Consider the following 23,563-nt stretch of genomic DNA (forward strand, 5'->3'; position numbering starts at 1 on the left):
CAGAATTTCCCGTCCCTGAAACCATGTTGGCTGCTGTTGATGAGATCATTCCTTTCTAGGTGTTCCACCACTCTTCTGATAATCTTCTCCATGACTTTGCATACTATACATGTTAGCGACACTGGTTTGTAGTTTAGTGCTTTATGTTTGTCTCCTTTTTTAAAGATTGGGACTACATTTGCTGTCTTCCATGCCTCAGGCAATCCCCCTGTTTCGAAAGATGTATTGAATATTGTTGTTAGGGGTACACATAGCGCCTCTGCTCCCTCTCTCAGGACCCATGGAGAGATGTTATCCGGCCCCATTGCCTTTGAGGTATCTAGCTCACTCAGAAGCCTCTTCACTTCTTCCTCGGTTGTGTGCACTGTGTTCAGCACTTGGTGGTGTACCCCACCTCTCCGTCTTTCTGGAGCCCCTTCTGTCTCCTCTGTGAACACTTCTTTGAATCTCTTGTTGAGTTCCTCACATACTTCACGGTCATTTTGTGTGTGTGTGTGTGTGTGTGTACTCACCTAGTTGTACTCACCTAGTTGAGGTTGCAGGGGTCGAGTCCAAGCTCCTGGCCCCGCCTCTTCACTGGTCGCTACTAGGTCATTCTCCCTGAACCGTGAGCTTTATCATACCTCTGATTTAATGTGTGTGTGTGTGTGTGTGTGTGTGTGTGTGTGTGTGTGTGTGAACACGCACGATTAGAATTTGAGAATGACCATGGGGGTTGAGGATGAATCGTGACGTTGGTGCCTACTCACCTTCCTGGCATTTTGGAGTGATGCTTGTCCAGTTTCCGTAGTGACATCTGGTGGTGATTGGTCCCAGCAGTTCGTAACCATCCTTGCAGCGATATCGAGCCTTTTTCCCGTGGTCGGTCTTAGGAGCGATGACCATGCCGTGCCTGGGACGCTCTGGCAGCTTCTTACAGCGTGCTGGCCGGGACGCGGCCACAACACCCAGTGAAGGTTGATAAGAAAATTAATGGAAATTAGCGCTTCTCGACGGTTTTCAAAATCGTGTTTGCTGAAAGAAGAATAAGTGTGATTATGTAGATTTTGACTGTGAACGACACTGGCGTGACTAATTAATGAGTTGAAAAATAAGACAGGTTTGAAACACGTTAGTATCTTTATTGTAGTAACGTTTCGCCAGCACAACAGTCTTCTTCAGTCAGATACAGGTGAAAACAGCACTGGAAGCAGTAGAGGTACTGTTGATGTTTTCACTCGTTTCGACAACAATATTATCTAGGAGTTGCAAATGTGTCTTATTCATGAATAAGGTACACAGTTTTAATGTGTCCGTTATTATTATTATTATTATTATTATTATTATTATTATTATTATTATTATTATTATTATTATTATTATTATTATTATTATTATTATTGCTATAGGTTATGGAATATTATTTTTCAAAAATTCTAATGTCTCCGGAAAATCCTCTGTCTCTTATAATAAGTAATTTACATCCATAATTCTTTTAATTTTTTTTTTCAATGAAATACTTCAAAGGGTCTCTTGATCCCAGGAACTGGAACCATTCTCCCGTTTCTGGGATCAGATTTTACTTCCCGCTCTACGATATTCTTCCCAGGCTGATATTTTCCCCCCATGACTGGACGACTCCATCAAATATGTGTCCACTTTCCATTAAATTCCTTTATTTTCTCTTCTGTTTTTTTTTAGGTACATTTATTTATTGCTCAGAAAGATCACTTACGTTCAAGTTCATCTCATACGATCATTATTATTATTCTGATCGTCTAACAAAAGAAAAACTATTGGTATTTTCACTAATGTTCTGTATATTGTAACGTCTTTACTGCCGTCAATAATTTGTAATGCAACAAAACGTTTACTGGTATATAATTTAAACCAGAAAGAAATCACTACTTTCCAGTTACAAGATAAATTTAGTCTCTACAGACTTAGGGGCTACAACTACAACCGAAAATTTTGAACAAAAATTTAAGGCTACAACTACAACCGAAAATTTTGAACAAAAATTTAAGGCTACAACTACAACCGAAAATTTTGAACAAAAATTTAAGGCTACAACTACAACCGAAAATTTAGAAAAAAAAATTTTAAGGCTACAACTACAACCGAAAATTTTGAACAAAAATTTAAGGCTACAACTACAAGTGAAAGTTTTTGAAAAACAAAAAAACACATATGATGATCATATTAGCAAAGAACAAACATCACTACAAATATGCAAACAGATAATTATAGAGGTGTTTACCTGGCTGGCATCTTGGATAATTGGTCCAGGTACCGTTATAGCAGAGAGAAGGTGCCAAACTGTAAGCCAGTTCGTAGTTCTGGTTGCACTCCACATCTATGATGCTGCCATGTGGCACCTGCGAGCCAGCACGAGTATCGTTGCGTAGGCGACCATGTTCAATAGTTGGCACTATGCAGGGCGCTGCAGGTATATCCAGAGGCCATGATAAATCTCACTGCCTTGCTTTTAAACTAATGTACACGTTCATTGAAGGTATTTAACAGAAAATAGATTTAAACCTCATCAAAATGTTTTGCTATTCAGTATTAGTTGACGTGGAGGGAAGGGATGGGGAAAATATTTATAATAAACAAATATACATTAATAAATAAATGGTTAGAAAAATTTATTTTTTTCAGAATCGCTTAGAATCTTTCAGTCCAAAGTTAGAGTAACAGCAGTGGAAAACTATAAATGTTTTTAGTTGTGGTGTCTACTGCTTACATCTAAGGTCCTAGCAGCTTTTTTATTGATTTAACATTATTGTGACATGATGCTAGTCATTGACCGGAACCGCGGGGGCTTTGACCCCTGGAACACCCTCCAGGTAGGTTGAATACTCAGCGATTTTGAATACCTTTATGGATCATTTTTTTCCTATTTCTCTTTTGATATATATACTATTATAATAGGATTTCTTAACTTGTTTATTTCACTCCAACTTTTTTTTTATTCTCAGCAAAATTTCTTGACTGTGCCTCTCCCACTCTATAATTTGCTGTTATTTTGAACTCTCTCACCACCATCTTCACCCTTCTTTTATTCTCCATATACTCTGCTCTTATGTCACTTCTTTGTAAAAACCTCTCATAAGCGACATTTTTCTCTTTTATCACACCCTTTACTTCATCATTCCACCAATCACTCCTCTTTCCTCCTGCACCCACCCTCCTATAACCACAAACTTCTGCCTCACATTCTAATACTGCATTTTAAAACTATTCCAACCCTCTTCAACTTCCCCACTACCCATACGTCCACTGTCCCACCTTTCTGCCAATAATTGCTTATATCTCACCCGAACTTCCTCCTCCATTAGTTTATACACTTTCACCTCTATCTTACTTACTGTTGCCATTTTCCTCTTGTCCCATCTACCTCTTACTCTAACTGTAGCTACAACTAAATAATGGTCCGATATATCAGTTTTCCCTCTATAAACGTGTACATCCTGGAGCCTACCCATCAACCTTTTATCCACCAATACATAATCTAACAAACTACTTTCATTACGTGCTATATCATACCTTGTATACTTATTTATCCTGTTTTTCATAAAATATGTATTACTTATCACAAACCTCTTTCTACACATAGCTCAATTAAAGGCTCCCCATTTTCATTTACCCATTTATCCAATGAGTGTGGGGGAGGAGCGTGAAGCTGAGGGTAGAATGACCAGGGGTTAAGCAAAGCAGCTGGGATTGATGGAGCTAAGACAGAAATGTTAATAGCCGGTGAGGATATAGTTTTGAAATGGTTAGTGCATTTATTTAATAAATGTATGAGCGAGAGGAAACCTAATGATTGGCAACGGGGACAAGAGTGTAAGAATTATAGAGAAATAAGCCTGTTGAGATTACCTGTACGGTGTATGGTAGAGTTATTATTGAAAGAATTAAGAGTAAGATGGAGAGCAGGATTGCAGATGAACAAGGAGGCTTTAGGAAGGGTAGGGGGTGTGTAGACCAAATGTTTACAGTGAAGCATATAAGTGAACAGTATATAGGTAAGAGTAAAGAGGTTTTCGTTGCATTTATAGATCAAAAGTCAGTGGACGAATTTGGGAGGATACGTAAAAGAAGGAAATTAAAAGTGAACTTATAAAATAGAAGGTGATGAGGATAACAAAAAATATAGGGAATGAAAGATTGGATGTAAGATTGGAAGGAGGGAGAATGGAGGACGTGAATGTTTTCAGATATTTGTGAATTGACTTGTCAACTGATGAGTCTACGAAAAACAAGGATAACCACAGAATTGGTGAGGGGAAAAAGGTGAGTGGAGCACTGAGGAGTTTGTGGTTACAAAGAACGTTATCCATGAAAGCAAAGAGGGAAATGTATGAGAGTATAATAGTATCAACGCTCTTATATGGGTGTGAGGCATGGGTGGTGAATGTTGCAACAAGGCGAAGGCTGGAGGCAGTGGAGATGTGTCCGAGGGTAATGTGTGGAGTGAATATTGTGCAGAGAATCCGATTAAGAGGAGGTGCTGGGTCTCTAAAAGTATTTTTTAGAGACTTGAAATGGGGTTGTTGAGACGGTTCAGGCATTTAGAGAGGATTTAACTTGGAGAGTGAATAAATCTGTAGTGAAAGGAAGGCGGGGTAGGGGTCGTCTTCAGCAGGGTTGGAGGGAGGCTGTGAAGGAGGTTTTGTGTGAGAGGGGATTAGACTTTCAGCAAGCGTGTGTGAGCGTGTTAGATACGAGAGAGTGGAAGTCAATGTTTTTTTTTTATGACTTGACGTGCTGTTGGAGTGTTAGAAAAGCAATATTTATGAAGGGATTCAGAGAAACCAGTTAGCCGGAATTGAGTCCTGGAGGTGGGAAGTACAGTGCCTGCACTCTAAGGAACAGGTGTTGATATGTTGCAGTTTTTTTAACTGTAGTGTAAGCACGTCTCTGGCAAGACAGTCAGAGAGTGAATGATGAGGAAAGTGTTTTCTTCTTTTCTGCGTCACCTGCCTTGGTGGAAGACTGCCGTTATGTATGTAATCACCGCATTGTACTCACCTAATTGTGGTTGCAGGGGTCGATTCATAGTTCCTGGCCCCGCCTCTTCACTGGTCGCTACTATGTCACTCCCTCCCTGCTCCGTGAACTTTATCATACCTCTTCTTGAAGCTATGTATGGATCCTGCCTCCACCACCTCTATTTCCAGACTATTCCACTTCCTGACAACTCTGTGACTGAAGAAATACAGTACTTCTTAACATCCCTGTGACTCATCTGAGTCTTCAGCTTCCAATTGTGACCCCTTGTTGGTGTGTCCCATTTCTGAAACATCATGTCCCTGTCCACCTTGTCGATTCCTCTCAGTATTTTATATGCTGATATCATGTCACCCCTGTCACTTTTGTCCTTCAGTGTTGTCAGGTCTATTTCCCATAACCTCTCTTCGTAGGCCATGTCCCTTAACTCCGGGACTAGTCTCGTTGCAAACCTTTGCACTTTCTCTAATTTCCTGACGTGCTTTGCCAGGTGTGGGTTCCAAACTTGTGCTACATACTCCAATATAGCCCTGATGTACACGGTGTAACGAGTCCTGAACGTACGTACTAGTCGCCCGTACGCGCAATAGTGTGCGCCTCAGATGTGTTCGGTGTTATACTCACACCAAGATCTTTTTCCTTGAGTGAAGTTTGTAGTCTTTGGTTCCCCAGATTGTATTCTGTCTGCGGTTTTCTTTACCCTTCCCCAATCTTCATGACTTTGCAGTTGGCAGCATCATTAACTTGACATCGTCTGCAAACAGAGACACTTCTGAGTCTACTCCTTCTGTCATGTCATTCACATATATCAGGAACAGCACAGGTCCTAGGACTGACCCCTGTGGAACCCGCTCGTCACAGGTGTCCACTCTGACACCTCGTCACGTACCATGACTCGCTGTTGTCTTCCTGTCAGGTATTCCCTGATCCATTGCAGTGCCTTCCCTGTTATCCATGCCTGGTCCTCCAACTTTTGAACTAATTTCTTGTGTGGAACAGTGTCAAAAGTCTTCTTACAGTTTAAGAAAACCCAGTCTGTCCACCTCACTCTCTCTCTCTCTCTTGTCTTACTGCTTACTGCTGTACTCACTCACCTATTTATGGTTGCAGGAGTCGAGTCACAGCTCCTGTGTGTGTGTGTGTGTGTGTGTGTGTGTGTGTGTGTGTGTGTGTGTGTGTGTGTGTGTGTGTGTGTGTGTGTGTGTGTGTGTGTATGTGTGTGTGACAAAGATCAGGTTAAAACCAGTTTAAATATCTGAAGGAGACATTTAACCAGGAGATAAAAAGTATAATTAAATTATTTTAAAACTTAATCGAACCAAAAAAGAAAATTATCGAAATAAATATACATTACTTTACATCAGGATAAAAGCGGTAAACCCATAATGGTCAAGCAGCTCTTGGGAAATGGGAGGCAATCAGGCTAGATCCAAGGAAGCAGAGGAAAAATTAATTTCCTAGGATCAAGAGCCCCTCACTGGCGCAATGGCACCTCCACAGAGGAAAATAAAAGTTCAGAAAACTATTAATAAAAACTACGAGAATAAATGAAACAGATTAATAGTTATTAGTTATTTATATAGTTTATCGTAGTTCATCGTAGTTAATCGTAGTTCATAGTAGTTCTCGTAGTAACAAACATGAAGCACTTGTCTACTACTATTAATACTCTCATAAAATTTTTTTGAAATTGGTGACTCATGTGCATGACTATAAGGTGTAACATTTGCATAGGATGAATGAAAAGACGAAGTGCATTTGCAACTTGAGGTGTACGTAAACATAATGGGCAACCAGGATTTCCACCAAGTTTTCCTTATCTAGGAAGTTCATGCACTTGAAATGCGCTCGTAATTAATTCTCCCACCTGGAAACTGTTGTGTGTGGGTAGGTCAGTCATGTAACTGTTGTTTGTGGGTAGGTCAGTCATGTAACTGTTGTGTGTGGGTAGGTCAGTCATGTAACTGTTGTGTGTGGGTAGGTCAGTCATGTAACTGTTGTGTGTGAGCAGGTCAGTCATGTAACTGTTGTTTGTGGGTAGGTCAGTCATGTAACTGTTGTGTGTGGGTAGGTCAGTCATGTAACTGTTGTGTGTGAGCAGGTCAGTCATGTAACTGTTGTGTGTGGGTAGGTCAGTCATGTAACTGTTGTGTGTGGGTAGGTCAGTCATGTAACTGTTGTGTGTGGGTAGGTCAGTCATGTAACTGCTGTGTGTGGGTAGGTCAGTCATGTAACTGTTGTGTGTGGGTAGGTCAGTCATGTAACTGTTGTGTGTGGGTAGGTCAGTCATGTAACTGTTGTGTGTGGGTAGGTCAGTCATGTAACTGTTGTGTGTGGGTAGGTCAGTCATGTAACTGCTGTGTGTGGGTAGGTCAGTCATGTAACTGCTGTGTGTGGGTAGGTCAGTCATGTAACTGTTGTGTGTGGGTAGGTCAGTCATGTAACTGTGGTGTGTGGGTAGGTCAGTCATGTAACTGTTGTGTGTGGGTAGGTCAGTCATGTAACTGTTGTGTGTGGGTAGGTCAGTCATGTAACTGCTGTGTGTGGGTAGGTCAGTCATGTAACTGTGGTGTGTGAGTAGGTCAGTCATGTAACTGTTGTGTGTGGGTAGGTCAGTCATGTAACTGTTGTGTGTGGGTAGGTCAGTCATGTAACTGTTGTGTGTGGGTAGGTCAGTCATGTAACTGTGGTGTGTGAGTAGGTCAGTCATGTAACTGTTGTGTGTGGGTAGGTCAGTCATGTAACTGTTGTGTGTGGGTAGGTCAGTCATGTAACTGTTGTGTGTGGGTAGGTCAGTCATGTAACTGTGGTGTGTGAGTAGGTCAGTCATGTAACTGTTGTGTGTGGGTAGGTCAGTCATGTAACTGCTGTGTGTGGGTAGGTCAGTCATGTAACTGCTGTGTGTGGGTAGGTCAGTCATGTAACTGTTGTGTGTGGGTAGGTCAGTCATGTAACTGTGGTGTGTGGGTAGGTCAGTCATGTAACTGTTGTGTGTGGGTAGGTCAGTCATGTAACTGTTGTGTGTGGGTAGGTCAGTCATGTAACTGTGGTGTGTGGGTAGGTCAGTCATGTAACTGTGGTGTGTGGGTAGGTCAGTCATGTAACTGTTGTGTGTGGGTAGGTCAGTCATGTAACTGTTGTGTGTGGGTAGGTCAGTCATGTAACTGTTGTGTGTGGGTAGGTCAGTCATGTAACTGTTGTGTGTGGGTAGGTCAGTCATGTAACTGTTGTGTGTGGGTAGATCAGTCATGTAACTGTTGTGTGTGGGTAGGTCAGTCATGTAACTGTTGTGTGTGGGTAGGTCAGTCATGTAACTGTTGTGTGTGGGTAGGTCAGTCATGTAACTGTCGTGTGTGGGTAGGTCAGTCATGTAACTGTTGTGTGTGGGTAGGTCAGTCATGAAACTGTTGTGTGTGGGTAGGTCAGTCATGTAACTGTCGTGTGTGGGTAGGTCAGTCATGTAACTGTCATGTGTGGGTAGGTCAGTCATGTAACTGTCGTGTGTGGGTAGGTCAGTCATGTAACTGTGGTGTGTGGGTAGGTCAGTCATGTAACTGTCGTGTGTGGGTAGGTCAGTCATGTAACTGTTGTGTGTGGGTAGGTCAGTCATGTAACTGTCGTGTGTGGGTAGGTCAGTCATGTAACTGTTGTGTGTGGGTAGGTCAGTCATGTAACTGTGGTGTGTGGGTAGGTCAGTCATGTAACTGTGGTGTGTGGGTAGGTCAGTCATGTAACTATCGTGTGTGGGTAGGTCAGTCATGTAACTATCGTATGTGGGTAGGTCAGTCATGTAACTGTCGTGTGTGGGTAGGTCAGCCATGTAACTATCGTGTGTGGGTAGGTCAGTCATGTAACTATCGTGTGTGGGTAGGTCAGTCATGTAACTATCGTATGTGGGTAGGTCAGTCATGTAACTATCGTATGTGGGTAGGTCAGTCATGTAACTATCGTATACGCAGCCAATGTGCCGAGGTTATCTTTCTACAATTATCACATTCACTTAAGTCTCCCACTTACAGGTAATTTACCAGTTAGATCTGCTACGTAGAGGAAACTCGTCCGCCCGTTGTTGTAAGGGTGAGTAATTCATCCATTCATTTAATTCCCATGCAGGTTAATCATACATAAGTCTTTAACCTTCATCTTTCACCATCGTCTCATCCACTTAAGTCTTCCATGCTCATGTTGTAAACTAAGTTTCCCAAGTACACATGTTTTGTCCCTCTGATCTTTCACGTTAAGAATCTTATTCTCCTGAATATCCCATGACCATGTAGTCATGTCATTTACATCGGTCTCTCATGAAAAGGAAACTTGTCCTTTTAGATTTCACACGTACAAGAGACCCACCCACATTAGTCTTCCACGTACAATCAACTCGTCTAGGCATAAACAACTCATTCATATACATCTCACTTAAAAAAAAAAAACTCAAAAAGACTAACTTATCCAGCCAGGATCTTCCCCATGTCACTGAACATCATCAAACACCTTTACAGTTATGGTATCGTGTTTAGTATTAGCTAAACCCTTAACATTTCTCAGCATATATCACTACAAATCTATTTATCCCGCCTGATGCACTTTTTTTTCATTATCCCTTGTCTAATGTCGGGTGATGAAAGGTTTAGTCAGGTCAGGTAAGGCGAGACTCACCAAGGCACATAGGTAGTGGCTTGCTCCAGGAACCGTCGGCCTGACAAACGGTGGATTGGTCTCCCTCGATAGTCATGTTTGGGTAGCAGCGGAAGATGATGGAGGCGCCCAGAGCTGTGCCTTGCTCGATGTTTTCCAGCCAGCCGTTGGATAGATGCCCAGGGTGTCCGCAGTTGATCTCTGGGGACACAACCCGCTAGGACACTCACCTCTTGCCTCAATCCGTAGAAAGGAAGTATAACGGAGAAAATGTGCGAAAGGAAAAATGTACAAATTGAACATGCAAAATGTGCAAGAAGATAAAACACGAAAGAGGGCTGAAATAATCAGAAACATGGCGGCCCTACCAGCTACATCGTCTTCTCTTCAGCCGTTTGACGTGGAGGTTAAGGCACAGGCTGTCCTCTATCACTATAACAGGCAACACACCAAAGTTCCATAGAAAAATCAACAAACTAGACGATGAAAAATATTTCAAGTGAATCTTTTAATTATATATGGCCAGTATTTTTTTTTTATCCGGTATAAGAATCGTGAAATCATATTAATTTCGCTATGGACTCTTCAGTATATAAGCTGAAAGTGAGAAATATCATGCATAATAATGATCATGCTTCTGCTGCCCCTGTTGCTGCTGCTGCTGCTATTGCTGCTTCTGATGCTGCTGCTGCTGCTGCTGGTGCTTCTGTAGCTGTGCTTAGATGCAGAAGGCAATGCAGAGAGCAATGTGCAGGGAGGCGGTGTGTGGGTGGCAGAGTCGACTTATGGTGGTTCAGTCATACCTACCAAAGCACTTAGGCAGAGGGTGGGACCAGGTTCCGTTCTGCTGACAGACGAGGCGGTGTTCATGGTGACCTTCGTACTTCATGTTGTCGTTGCAGCGTGGCTCCACCACAGCTCCGAAGGTCGTGCTCGACCCCTCCAACCACCCGTTGTACATCACCCCCGGCGACCCACAGTTGATCTCTACCACAACCACCACCACCACATACCAGTTACTGATCACAATAGTTTCTACCACCAAACTCTTGTTGACACTTTTCAACGGCATTTATTCACTGACATACACTATAAACACCACAAACACCACTATAAGCTCTTCAAGCAAGCAGTCGTCTATCTTTTAAGCTCAGTTGTATCAATAATATGCCACAATTATCTTCCTCTGACAGTAGAATAATTACTACTGTACTTCTAATACTATTCTGATCAAATAGTTGTATATATATATATATATATATATATATATATATATATATATATATATATATATATATATATATATATATATATATATATATATATATATATATATATATATATATATATATATATATATAGATATAATCATGCTGTCATACTCACTCGTTAGTATGACGTTTATTACAACACTAGTAACTTCTACAAGATGCCTTATTTACACCACACTTCTCTAGCTTCTTTAACATAAACCAATACCTCAAAAATTCTCTTGAGATCGTTAATATAATTATTTCTACACGTAAACCTTTGCTACCACTAATTTATACATATCATTATTGAATAACTTTTAAAACACTTTCCTATCTACTCCGATCGAATCATTTCTTCGATACATTACCAATTTCAACTTTCAATGCATTACAACCACACATTTCCATTTACCAGTCTCGGATACTACCACAATTATCCCAATTAAACTTCATCGCTCATCTGATTTATAAATTATTTCACTAATTAAGATATTTTGTGGCAATATTATACTTATTGGAATACAAGATTAAATGCAGCATTCCATGTTGCACTGAACTTCCTCATAGATGCACATGTTACAAGCTTCACATGCATACAAGAATAATTCACGATCTGCATCTTTATCTAATGACATGGGAACTGTAGTGAGAGTGCAATGACATTAAATTTAAACTAATGACCTATGCGCTGTATGGCAGGTATTACCAACAAGAGTGGTAGAAACACGCGGTGCGAGAAAACAATTTGATTGTAGATGACGTTTCGCTCTGGGGAGATCTTTATCAAGTCATGCAAGGAGTACTGGGACAGGATTTAATATACAGGTGAGTGATGAAAGGAAGTAGGTCAGGGTTAAAGGTTATACGTAGTGGTGTTGTAAGTGGGTATCAACATCACCTGGTCTTGAAGAATTTTCCTGCGTCAGATGAGTTTGGCGAATAACTCTCCCCCATGTATCCTCATGTTCTATCTTGTTGGTCTGTATGATTGCTGCTTCTAAACACAGTTCTCTAGCCTTGCTGTCTTTATGACGGTTTTAAGTATCGCAAGTCTATGCGTGTCTCTCTAGTGCATAATACAAGTATTGTTCTGAATGTGAGTTTTGCATGCATGGTTATGTTCGAAGGTTCTTTCGCGGGAAAACTAAACAAGTGCAGGTGAGGTCGATGTTGACACCCGACAACAACAAAGGTGACACAGTTACGACCTACTTCTTCTCTTCATCAGTCACCTTATCTTTACGGCTTATATGTATGGCTTTATAAAGCTTTACAAGGAGAGTTATATCTGTAAGAAAGGTTAACTTTGCACCAAATATTTTCCATAGTGGCTTAAACCTTGTAAAACAGAAAAATGGCCTTGTTAGTGACGTCCATTAATGGCGTGAGAAAGTTGTGACTTGTAGACTAACACATTTTTGAAGTATAAACAAGAAAACAAAGAGGAGATAGTTTGTTAAGTCAATACAGAGAGTTAGACGGATAATCTGCTTCTCACGACTTTGATCTCATCTCCATGCCCAGAAAAGTAAGTGATTTATATTTCTTGTGAGGACGTCAGAAAGCGGGAGTCTCTATGGTGTTGAGAACCACATGATGTAGATTAAAACGTATATATCCTATTATTTTTCCCTTTACGTCTCCTTTTTTTTGCTTCACCATCTCATCCATTTTTTCCATTGTTACATTTATTGATCAAGGGTTGTTATACTTCCTCAGCTCATTTCAAATATATAGTCTACAATTTCCTCCCCTTTGCCAAGGATACTATCCACAATAGTCGGCTAACACCTAGGTACCCATTTACTGCCAAGTTAACATGGGCAACGTGTGCGACGCAACTTACCCTGCTGTTTCGACACGCCTGAGATCGAGCCTGGATTCTTTGGTTGCGAGCCGATGGCCCTACCATTGAGCAACGATGCAGCTTATTTTCACTGATTAACTGCACCAACGAGTGCCTCCCTAAGATTGTTAAGAAATATTGCACTTATTCTCAAGATGCTCTCCATAGCTTTCTAGCATAACTTTCAGATGACAAATTGAAATAGTGATTGAAAATTGTTTTTCTAAGACATTAATTTAACTTTCTCAACTAAATATGAAATTCTGTTTAAGATCCTAGCGTCCCCAGCAGAGCACTACTGGAAGACAATTTATATAAAGTCTCCCAACCTCACCAAACAAACTATAGTCTATCTTACTGACTAACCACATTCACAAATTTACTAACTACAATTCTTCACATTCACAAAGTAACTAAATACGCTCCACCACTCTCACAAACTGACTAACTAATATCCAGCAGAGACCACAAATCACAAAACCACCCACGTTTACAAATGGGTTTAACCCCGCTCCACTTCTTGTCGGCGCCACATCGTCTGGTGGAGGAGCCGACGATCATGTAGCCATAGTTGCAGTCGTAGGAGACCACTGCGTTGTACGACACCGCTATGAAGATGGCCTTCCCTTTGTCCGGGTTTTCTGGGATGTCGCACTGCACCGCTGAGGGACGGAGAGAGAGGGAGAGAAGAGGGAGAGACAGGAGAATCAGGATCAGAGAAGAAGGGGAGGAAGAAAGAGAAGAATTAGCGGCATGAAAACAAGTACCAACGTAAGGTTTAACAGACGGCATCTCCAGGAGGTACTAACGTGTGCAGATAGGTAGTTTTTGGGGAGTCCAGGTGCCGTCGTGTTGGCAGTAATAATTGTTGCTCTTGCCCACCAGTTCGAACCCCGGGCGGCACTGGTAGGTCACTCTGCAGGAGAAGGAGAAGCAAGATCCTTCTTTGAAGCCATTAAGGATCTCCCCAGGATCGCCGCATGACTTGGCTGAGGAGAAGAATGGAGTGAACTGAGCAAGAATGTCTCCATCCTACATAAATGACTTGTATTGCATGTTATTGAATATCTCACTAACCCCCATCCCTCTCCATCTCTATTAAATCAGTTAACTTTATTTCTGTAACACTGCTGCGATACTGGGATTTAAAATGGGTCCGGCAAATGATGAATTACTACTGATTATGTGAATGTCTTAGAGAAGGCAGAGCCAGTGTGGATGTCTTCTCAAAGAGATACAATGATGAGGATGTATGTAAAACGAGTATGAAGCTAAATTCCCTCGTGATAGTAGAACACAAGAGACTAAACTTCCAAGAGAAACCATAAATCCATATTCAATTATTTTCACTCACATACACACACAGACACAGACAGACACACAGACAGACAAATTGACAGACAGACAGACACACACACACACACACTCACTCTGGACTCACCTTCACACTCAATCTCTGGGCCGAACCACTGCATAGTGTTGTTATAGAGGAAGCACTTGGCCACGTCGAAGCCCCGTGTTGTATAGCCCTCGTAACAGGAGTATAATAATGTCTGGTTCACTTCAAATCTGGTCTGGCCAGCCAAGCCGCTGTGACGAGCGTTGGGAATTGTGGGCGGGTCAATGCAGTACACTGTAAGAGAGAGTGTGTTCTTAGTACACTGAGTGTTAGGGGTGTAGGCGTAGTACACTGTAGTGAATGGTGGATGTAATTCTCTAAGGGTAGAGGGCGTGAGTTTGGTACAGGCTTGGGGAGAGGAAGGTATTGGAGCAGTAAACTGTGGAGAAAGTCGTGGTTGCACAAGACGGATATTTGCCGTCAAGTATTGTAAAAAGAAATGTTTGCATCAACCATTTGCACCAAATTATATATATATATATATATATATATATATATATATATATATATATATATATATATATATATATATATATATATGTGTGTGTGTGTGTGTGTGTGTACTCACCTATTTGTACTCACCTATTTGTGGTTGCAGGGGTCGAGTCACAGCTCCTGGCCCCGCCTCTTCGCTGAATGCTACTAGGTCCCCTCTCTTCCTGCCCCATGAGCTCTATCATACCTCGCCTTAAAACTATGTATGGTTCCCACCTCCACTACGTCACTTTCTAGGCTATTCCACGGCCTGACTACTCTATGACTGAAGAAATACTTCCTAACATCCCTTTGATTCATCTGAGTCTTCAACTTCCAATTGTGACCTCTTGTGTCTGTGTCCCTTCTCTGGAACATCCCGTCTTTGTCCACCTTGTCTATTCCGCGCAGTATTTTATATGTCGTTGTCATGTCTCCCCTAACCCTCCTGTCCTCCAGTGTCGTCAGGCCGATTTCCCTCAACCTTTCTTCGTAGGACAATCCCCTTAGCTCTGGGACTAGTCTTGTTGCAAACCTTTGCACTTTGTGTGTGTGTGTGTGTGTGTGTGTGTGTGTGTGTGTGTGTGTGTGTGTGTGTGTGTGTGTGTGTGTGTGTGTGTGTGTGTGTGTGTGTGTGTGCTCTCCAACGTCTCAGGAAAGGACAAAGCTCGTCTCCTGGCAGTGAAGGCACCACACTCAGGAGATTTCCTGTTATCTGTTCCCAATTCCTCCTTGGGCACTCGACTAGACCCACAGGCCATTCGGATTGGTGTTGCTCCTCGCCTAGCCGCCCCCATCCTCACAGAACATAGGTGTATTTGCGGCAGGGCGACAGCTGATCAATTCGGACTTCATGGTCTCGTGTGTCACACAGTAGAAGGGAAGTATGCAAGACATGAGGAGGTCAATGACATCATAAAGAGAAGCCTCGCCACAGCCCGTTGCCCAGCTCATCGGGAACCCCAAGTGCAGAGGTCTGACGGAACTCAAAAGCGTCCTGATGGCGCCACTATGCTACCTTGGAAGGATGGAAAGCAGATTGCATGGGACTACACCTGCGCCGCCACATTGACAGACACCTACTTGACATACTCCGTAGTGGAAGGGGGTGGAGCTGCCAGCCACAGGGAGACCCAGAAGATCCGCAAATATGAAGACCTTTCCCCTTGCTATAACTTCTTCCCAATAGGGTCGGAGACCCTTGGAGCATGGGGCAAGTGTGCTCTAAAGTTCTTCAAAGAGCTGGGTGAAAAGCTCATCATAGAAACCAAGGACCACAGGGCGACCAGCTTCCTCTTTCAGAGACTCAGTGTTGCGATTCAGAGAGGAAATGCCTGCAGCATTCTGGGCACGCGGCCCACCGCCAGGGAGCTGGACGAAGTATTCGAAATGAAGCTCTGAGTTACCTATGTGTTTTTACTTTCTATTGTATCTTTGTGAATGTTTTGTCAATGTATTTTGTCTTTAAATAAAATATGTATTAAATATAGGGGGTGGTAGGAGAAAATTCTCAAACAGCTTCAGGGAGAACCTTGAGTTTTCCCAGAAGCAAGCTTATTCTTTTCTCTGAGGATGAGGGTCCCAAGAACAGTTCTAGAGGTGGTACCTCCCTATTTATATATATATATATATATATATATATATATATATATATATATATATATATATATATATATATATATATATATATATATATATATATATATATATATATATATATATATATATATATATATATATATAAAAGAATGAACTTGATTCAGGGAAAACTCGAGGTTCTCCCTGAAGCTGTTTGAATATTGTTTTCTCCTACCACCCCTTATATTTTATATTCTGTGGAAACTTTATTAAAAACCAAAAAAAAAAAAAATGAAAAAAGTACAAAAGGGAGTAGAATAACATAGATGACAACTCAGAGCTACATCTCGAATACTTCATCCAGCTCCCCTACGGTGGGCCGCGTGCCCAGAATGCTGTAGGCCTTTTCCCTCTGGATCGCAACACTGAGTCTCTGAAAGAGGAAGCTGGCTGCCCTGTGGTCTTTGATTTCTATGATGAGTTTTTCACTAAGCTGTTTGAGGAAGTTTAGAGCACACTTGCCCCATGCTCCAAGGGTCTTCGACCCTATTGAGATTAAGTTATAGCAATGGGGAAGGCCTTCATATTTACGGGTCTTCTGGGTCTCCCTGTGGCTGGCAACTCCACACCCTTCAGCTACAGAGTATGGCAAGTAGATGTCTGTCAATGTGGCGGCACAGGTGTAGTTCCAGGCAATCTGCTTACCATCCTTTCAGGGTAGCATAGTGGCTCCATCAGGATGCTTTTGACCTCCGTCAGACCTCTGTACTTGGGGTTCCCGTTCAGCTGGGCAACGGGCTGTGGCGAGGCTTCTCTTTATGATGTCGTTGACCTCCTCATTTCTTGCATACTTCTCTTCTGATATGTAACACACGAGACCATGAAGTCCGAATTGATAAGCCGTTGCCCCACAGCAAATACACCTATGTTCGTTGAGTAGGGGACTGCTAGGCGAAGAGCAACACCAATCCGAATGGTCTGTGGGTTGAGCGGAGTAGGCAGATAGCAACAGGGAACAGTTAAAAGGAAATCTTCTGAATGTGGTGCCTTCCGCTAGGAGACGAGCTTTGTCCTTTCCTGAAGCGTTGGTGAGCAGTGTTGGCGATTTTTTCCATGATCGGTTTGTTCCAGTGGGACTGTTTGTGCTCCTACCGCACCTCTCAAGAGCGCTGACAATCTCCTTGACTAGTTCACTAGAAGCCAAACACGAGGACAGAAATGAAGGTAAAGCTACCTGCGTTGCTTTGCGCACCCCTATACCTCCCAGTCGCACTGATATATATATATATATATATATATATATATATATATATATATATATATATATATATATATATATATATATATATATATATATATATATATATATATATATATATATATATATATATGTATATATATATATATATATATACATACATATATATATTTTTTTTAAACAAGTCGGCCGTCTCCCACCGAGGCAGGGTGACCCAAAAAGAAAGAAAATCCCCAAAAAGAATATACTTTCATCATTCAACTCTTTCACCTCACTCACACATAATCACTGTTTTTGCAGAGGTGCTCAGAACCCAACAGCTTAGAAGCATATACGTATAAAGATACACAACTTATCCCTTTAAACTGCCAATATCCTGAACCCTTCCTTTGGAGTGCAGGCATTGTACTTCCCATTTCCAGGATGCAAGTCCGGCTATATAAAAATAACCGGTTTCCCTGAATCCCTTCACTAAATATTACCCTGCTCACACTCCAACAGATCGTCAGGTCCAAAATACCATTCGTCTCCATTCACTCTTATCTAACACGCACACGCACGCTTGCTGGAAGTTCAAACCCCTCGCCCACAAAACCTCCCTTACCCCTTCCTTCCAACCTTTTCGAGGACGACCCCTACCCCGCATTCCTTCCCCTACAGATTTAAATGCTCTCCATGTCATTCTACTTTGATCCATTCTCTCTAAATGACCAAACCACCTCAACAACCCCTCTTCAGCCCTCTGACTAATACTTTTATTAACTCCACACCTTCTCCTAATTTCCACACTCCGAATTTTCTGTATAATATTTACACCACACATTGCCCTTAGACAGGACATCTCCACTGCCTCCAACCGCCTCCTCGCTGCTGCATTCACAACCCAAGCTTCACACCCATATAAGAGTGTTGGTACTACTATACTTTCATACATTCCCTTCTTTGCCTCCATAGATAATGTTTTTTGTCTCCACATATACCTCAACGCACCACTCACCTTTTTTCCCTCATCAATTCTATGATTAACCTCATCCTTCATAAATCTATCCGCCGACACGTCAACTCTCAAGTATCTGAAAACATTCACTTCTTCCATATTCCTCCTCCCCAATTTGATATCCAATTTTTCTTTATTTAAATAATTTGATACCCTCATCACCTTACTCTTTTCTATGTTCACTTTCAACTTTCTACCTTTACACACACTCCCAAACTCGTCCACTAAACTTTGCAATTTTTCTTTAGAATCTCTCATAAGCACAGTATCATCAGCAAAAAGCAACTGTGTCAATTCCCATTTTGTATTTGATTCCCCATAATTTAATCCCACCCCTCTCCCGAACACCCTAGCATTTACTTCTTTTACAACCCCATCTATAAATATATTAAACAACCATGGTGACATTACACATCCCTGTCTAGACCTACTTTTACCGGGAAGTAGTCTCCCTCTCTTCTACACACCCTAACCTGAGCCTCACTATCCTCATAAAAACTCTTTACAGCATTTAGTAACTTACCACCTATTCCATATACTTGCAACATCTGCCACATTGCTCCCCTATCCACTCTATCATATGCCTTTTCTAAATCCATAAATGCAATAAAAACTTCCCTACCTTTATCTAAATACTGTTCACATATATGCTTCAATGTAAACACTTGATCTACACATCCCCTACCCACTCTAAAACCTCCTTGCTCATCCGCAATCCTACATTCTGTCTTACCTCTAATTCTTTCAGTTATAACCTTACCGTACACTTTTCCTGGTATACTCAGTAAACTTATTCCTCTATAATTTTTACAATCTCTTTTGTCCCTCTTCCCTTTATATAAAGGGACTATACATGCTCTCCGCCAATCCCTAGGTACCTTTCCCTCTTTCATACATTTATTAAACAAAAATACCAACCACTCCAACACTACATCCCCCCCTGATTTTAACATTTCTGTCATGACCCCATCAGTTCCAGCTGCTTTACCCCCTTTCATTCTACGTAATGCCTCATGCACCTGCCCCACACTCACATCCTGTTCTTCTTCACTCCTAAATGATGGTATACCTCCCTGTCCAGTGCATGAAATTACCGCCTCCCTTTCTTCGTCGACATTTAAAAGTTCCTCAAAATATTCTCGCCATCTACCCAAAACCTCCCTCTCCCCATCTACTAACTCCCCTACTCTGTTTTTAACTGACAAATCCATTTGTTCCCTAGGCTTTCTTAACTTGTTTAACTCACTCCAAAATTTTTTCTTATTTTCATTAAAATTTCTTGACAGTGCCTCTCCTACTCTATCATCTGCTCTCCTTTTGCACTCTCTCACCACTCTCTTCACATTTCTTTTACTCTCCATATACTCTACTCTTCTTATAACACTTCTGCTTTGTAAAAACTTTCTCATAAGCTAACTTTTCCTCCTTTGTCACGGCCTTTACTTCATCATTCCACCAATCACTCCTCTTTCCTCCTGCACCCACCCTCCTATAACCACAAACTTCTTCCCAACATTCTAATACTGCATTTTTAAAACTATTCCAACCCTCTTCAACCCCCCCCCACTACTCATACTTGCATCAGTCCACCTTTCTGCCAATAGTTGCTTATATCTCACCCGAACTTCCTCCTCCCTTAGTTTATACACTTTCACCTCCCTCTTACTTGTTGTTGCCATTTTCCTCTTTTCCCATCTACCTCTTACTCTAACTGTAGCTACAACTAAATAATGATCCGATATATCAGTTGCCCCTCTATAAACGTGTACATCCTGGAGCCTACCCATCAACCTTTTATCCACCAATACATAATCTAACAAACTACTTTCATTACGTGCTATATCATACCTTGTATATTTATTTATTCTCTTCTTCAGAAAATATATATTACTTATTACCAAACCTCTTTCTACACATAGCTCAATTAAAGGCTCCCCATTTTCATTTACCCCTGGCACCCCAAATTTACCTACTAATCCCTCCACAACATTTTTGCCCACTTTAGCATTGAAATCCCCAACCACCATTACTCTCACACTTGGTTCAAAACTCCCCACGCATTCACTCAACATTTCCCAAAATCTCTCTCTCTCCTCTACACTTCTCTCTTCTCCATGTGCATATACGCTTACTATCACCCAATTTTCACATCCAACCTTTATTTTACTCCACATAATCCTTGAATTAATACATTTATAGTCCCTCTTTTCCTGCCATAACTTATCCTTCAACATTATTGCTACTCCTTCTTTAGCTCTAACTCTATTTGAAACCCCTGACCTAATCCCATTTATTCCTCTCCATTGAAACTCTCCCACCCCCTTCATCTTTGTTTCACTTAAAGCCAGGACATCCAGCTTCTTCTCATTCATAACATCCACAATCATCTCTTTCTTATCATTTGCACAACATCCACGCACATTCAGACTTCCCACTTTGACAATTTTCTTCTTCTTATTCTTTTTAGTAATTATTACAGGAAAAGGGGTTACTAGCCCATTGTTCCCGGCATTTTAGTTGACTTTTACAACACGCATGGCTTACGGAGGAAAGAATCTTATTCCACTTCCCCATGGATATAAAAGGAAAAGTAATAAGACCAAGAACTATTAAGATAAAATCAAAGAAAACTCAAATGAGTGTGTATAAATAAACATGTACATGTATGTGTAGTGTGACCTAAGTGTAAGTAGAAGTAGCAAGACGTACCTGTAATCTTGCATGTTTATGAGACAGTAAAGGAGACACCAGCAATCCCACCCTCATGTAAAACAATTACAGGTTTCCGTTTTACACTCACTTGGCAGGACGGTAGTACCTCCCTGGATGGTTGCTGTCTACCAACCTACTACTACTATTTTTTTGTTATGAATTTTTTTTTTTATGTTAATGTCTAGGGTTTATTACCTGGACGTCAGCAATGAGAGTCGCTACTCTCACCGCTGGGCAAAGGCGACCAGTATTATATATATATATATATATATATATATATATATATATATATATATATATATATATATATTTATATATATATATATATATATTTATATATACAAAATATTTTCTATCACTCTCAATGAAGAAATATATATCTATCAATTTGTAAGAATTTTTTGATAAAAGTCCAATTTTTAATAGAATTTGGCACAACAAATATACATATAAACAATAGTACAAGGCTTTTACATATATTGTCACTAAAATATTACTACTAATAATATTCAGCAGTGGAAAGTTAGCTTAAGAAGGACATACAGTTCTCACGACACTCAGGAGGTGCTGACGTCCAGATCCCGTTGGCCTGACAGTGTCTCGTCGCCTGTCCGATCAGGTGATAACCCTGCGGATAGACAGTAAGATGGAGCTGAGAGACAGAGTAAGGTGGAGTATTGTTGATGTAAAGTTTGTGTTTAATGACGAGTTTTACACTCAGAAGTTTGGTATGACAATGGGAAATTTGCCCTCTCTAGTCCTTACCAATTTGTATATGCTATTTTATGAAAGCAAACTGCTTACCAAAACTTTTTCCAATATAGCTAAATGATACAGATATGTGGCTGACATTATATGCTTAATGTCCAAGAATATAGATATCAACCAATTCCTGTTTGAATTAAATAGTATATATCCATCCATAAATTTTACTGCTCAATTCGAGCAAAATGACATATTGTAATTTTTTAGATGTTTTAATTATTATAGGGAACCGAGAATCTAGAATCAAAGTGCACAGAAAACCAACAAATAATTGCTCTTATGTACACTATCATTCTTCACATCTGTATTCTCTTCCATCTTCTGGAAGTTTGAGCATTTGCAGCCCAGACTTAACAGATGAGGAAATATTGAAGATTTATAAAATTTCTTATAATCTAAATATTCGAAACATCTTAAACTTGCCAGAAGTACATTTTACAATTCGTAAAGAACCATATTCAACCAAGAATATGTTGGATCTACCTTATCATGGAAGCTTTCCTGATATACCTTGCTTATGAACTTCCACATCAAGGTTCCATTTAAAATTTATGGTACAGTATTAAAAAAAATTAATAAAAAATTTCCCAAAAATGTTGATGGCTGTGTGTATAATATTTCCTGTAGAAAATGGAATGAAGTTAGTAATGGCAAATCAAATAAAGTTTTGAGCTAAGAGTATAATCTCATACAAATACCATTAGAAAAGGACTAGAGTTTAATGCTCTGGTTATTCATGTGAAGGATATTATACCACTCATTGCCATTGATAATTAAAAGGGTGAGAAAGTTGTATGAAGCAGGTCCAGGTTGCAATATGAATATAAGATCAGGATTATATAAATTAGGTTAATTTATAATGAATGTAATATGTGAAGATTATAAACTATGTTGACAAAATTCCCCTTCACCTGACAGGTGAAGGGAAATATTCTCTGGACGTGTGACTTGACTAAGAACTTCACAATATTCCCATAATAAGTCTTCTGTTGGCCTATTATTTTTACTGTTCCTTGATAATGTGAGATATCACGAAAGAGCCTGGAATTTCACTACTGTGGTTGTTTTTATATTAAAACATCACCTGTTTCTTTGAATCTCACTGTATATATAAAAATACACTCACACACACACACACACACACACACACACACACACACACACACACACACACACACACACACACACACACACACACACACACACCAAGCAGGGATAACAGGGAAGGCACTACAATGGATCAGGGAATACTTGTCAGGAAGACAGCAGCGAGTCATGGTACGTGGCGAGGTGTCAGAGTGGGCACCTGTGACCAGCGGGGTCCCGCAGGGGTCAGTCCTAGGACCAGTGCTGTTTCTGGTATTTGTGAACGACATGACGGAAGGAATAGACTCTGAGGTGTCCCTGTTTGCAGATGACGTGAAGTTGATGAGAAGAATACACTCGATCGAAGACCAGGCAGAACTACAAAGGGATCTGGACAGGCTGCAGACCTGGTCCAGCAATTGGCTCCTGGAGTTCAATCCCACCAAGTGCAAAGTCATGAAGATTGGGGAAGGGCAAAGAAGGCCGCAGACGGAGTACAGTCTAGGGGGTCAGAGACTACAAACCTCACTCAAGGAAAAAGATCTTGGGGTGAGTATAACACCAG

At 40.9% G+C, this 23,563-nt stretch overlaps 1 protein-coding gene across 5 annotated transcripts in view; it reads right to left on the reverse strand.

The window, feature by feature from the left end:
* The window catches only part of Hasp (Hig-anchoring scaffold protein), an 809,679-nt gene that overhangs the window by 193,687 nt on the left and 592,429 nt on the right, over positions 1–23,563 (reverse strand). For 3 of the 5 annotated variants that reach the window (XM_070079946.1, XM_070079933.1, XM_070079937.1), the window contains exons 5-11: positions 21,691–21,775; positions 14,171–14,362; positions 13,539–13,718; positions 13,218–13,391; positions 9,652–9,831; positions 2,240–2,422; positions 750–923 (exon numbers count right to left, since the gene is read on the reverse strand). In XM_070079946.1, the coding sequence (XP_069936047.1) occupies positions 750–923; positions 2,240–2,422; positions 9,652–9,831; positions 13,218–13,391; positions 13,539–13,718; positions 14,171–14,362; positions 21,691–21,775 (1,168 nt within the window). Of the gene's footprint in view, positions 1–749; positions 924–2,239; positions 2,423–9,651; positions 9,832–10,437; positions 10,815–13,217; positions 13,392–13,538; positions 13,719–14,170; positions 14,363–21,690; positions 21,776–23,563 lie in introns of those variants that run through there. The other 2 variants (XM_070079939.1, XM_070079956.1) reach the window with 2 other exon arrangements.

This window comes from Cherax quadricarinatus, chromosome 6 (genome assembly GCF_038502225.1).
Source record: "Cherax quadricarinatus isolate ZL_2023a chromosome 6, ASM3850222v1, whole genome shotgun sequence".
Taxonomy (NCBI): Eukaryota; Metazoa; Arthropoda; class Malacostraca; order Decapoda; family Parastacidae; genus Cherax; species Cherax quadricarinatus.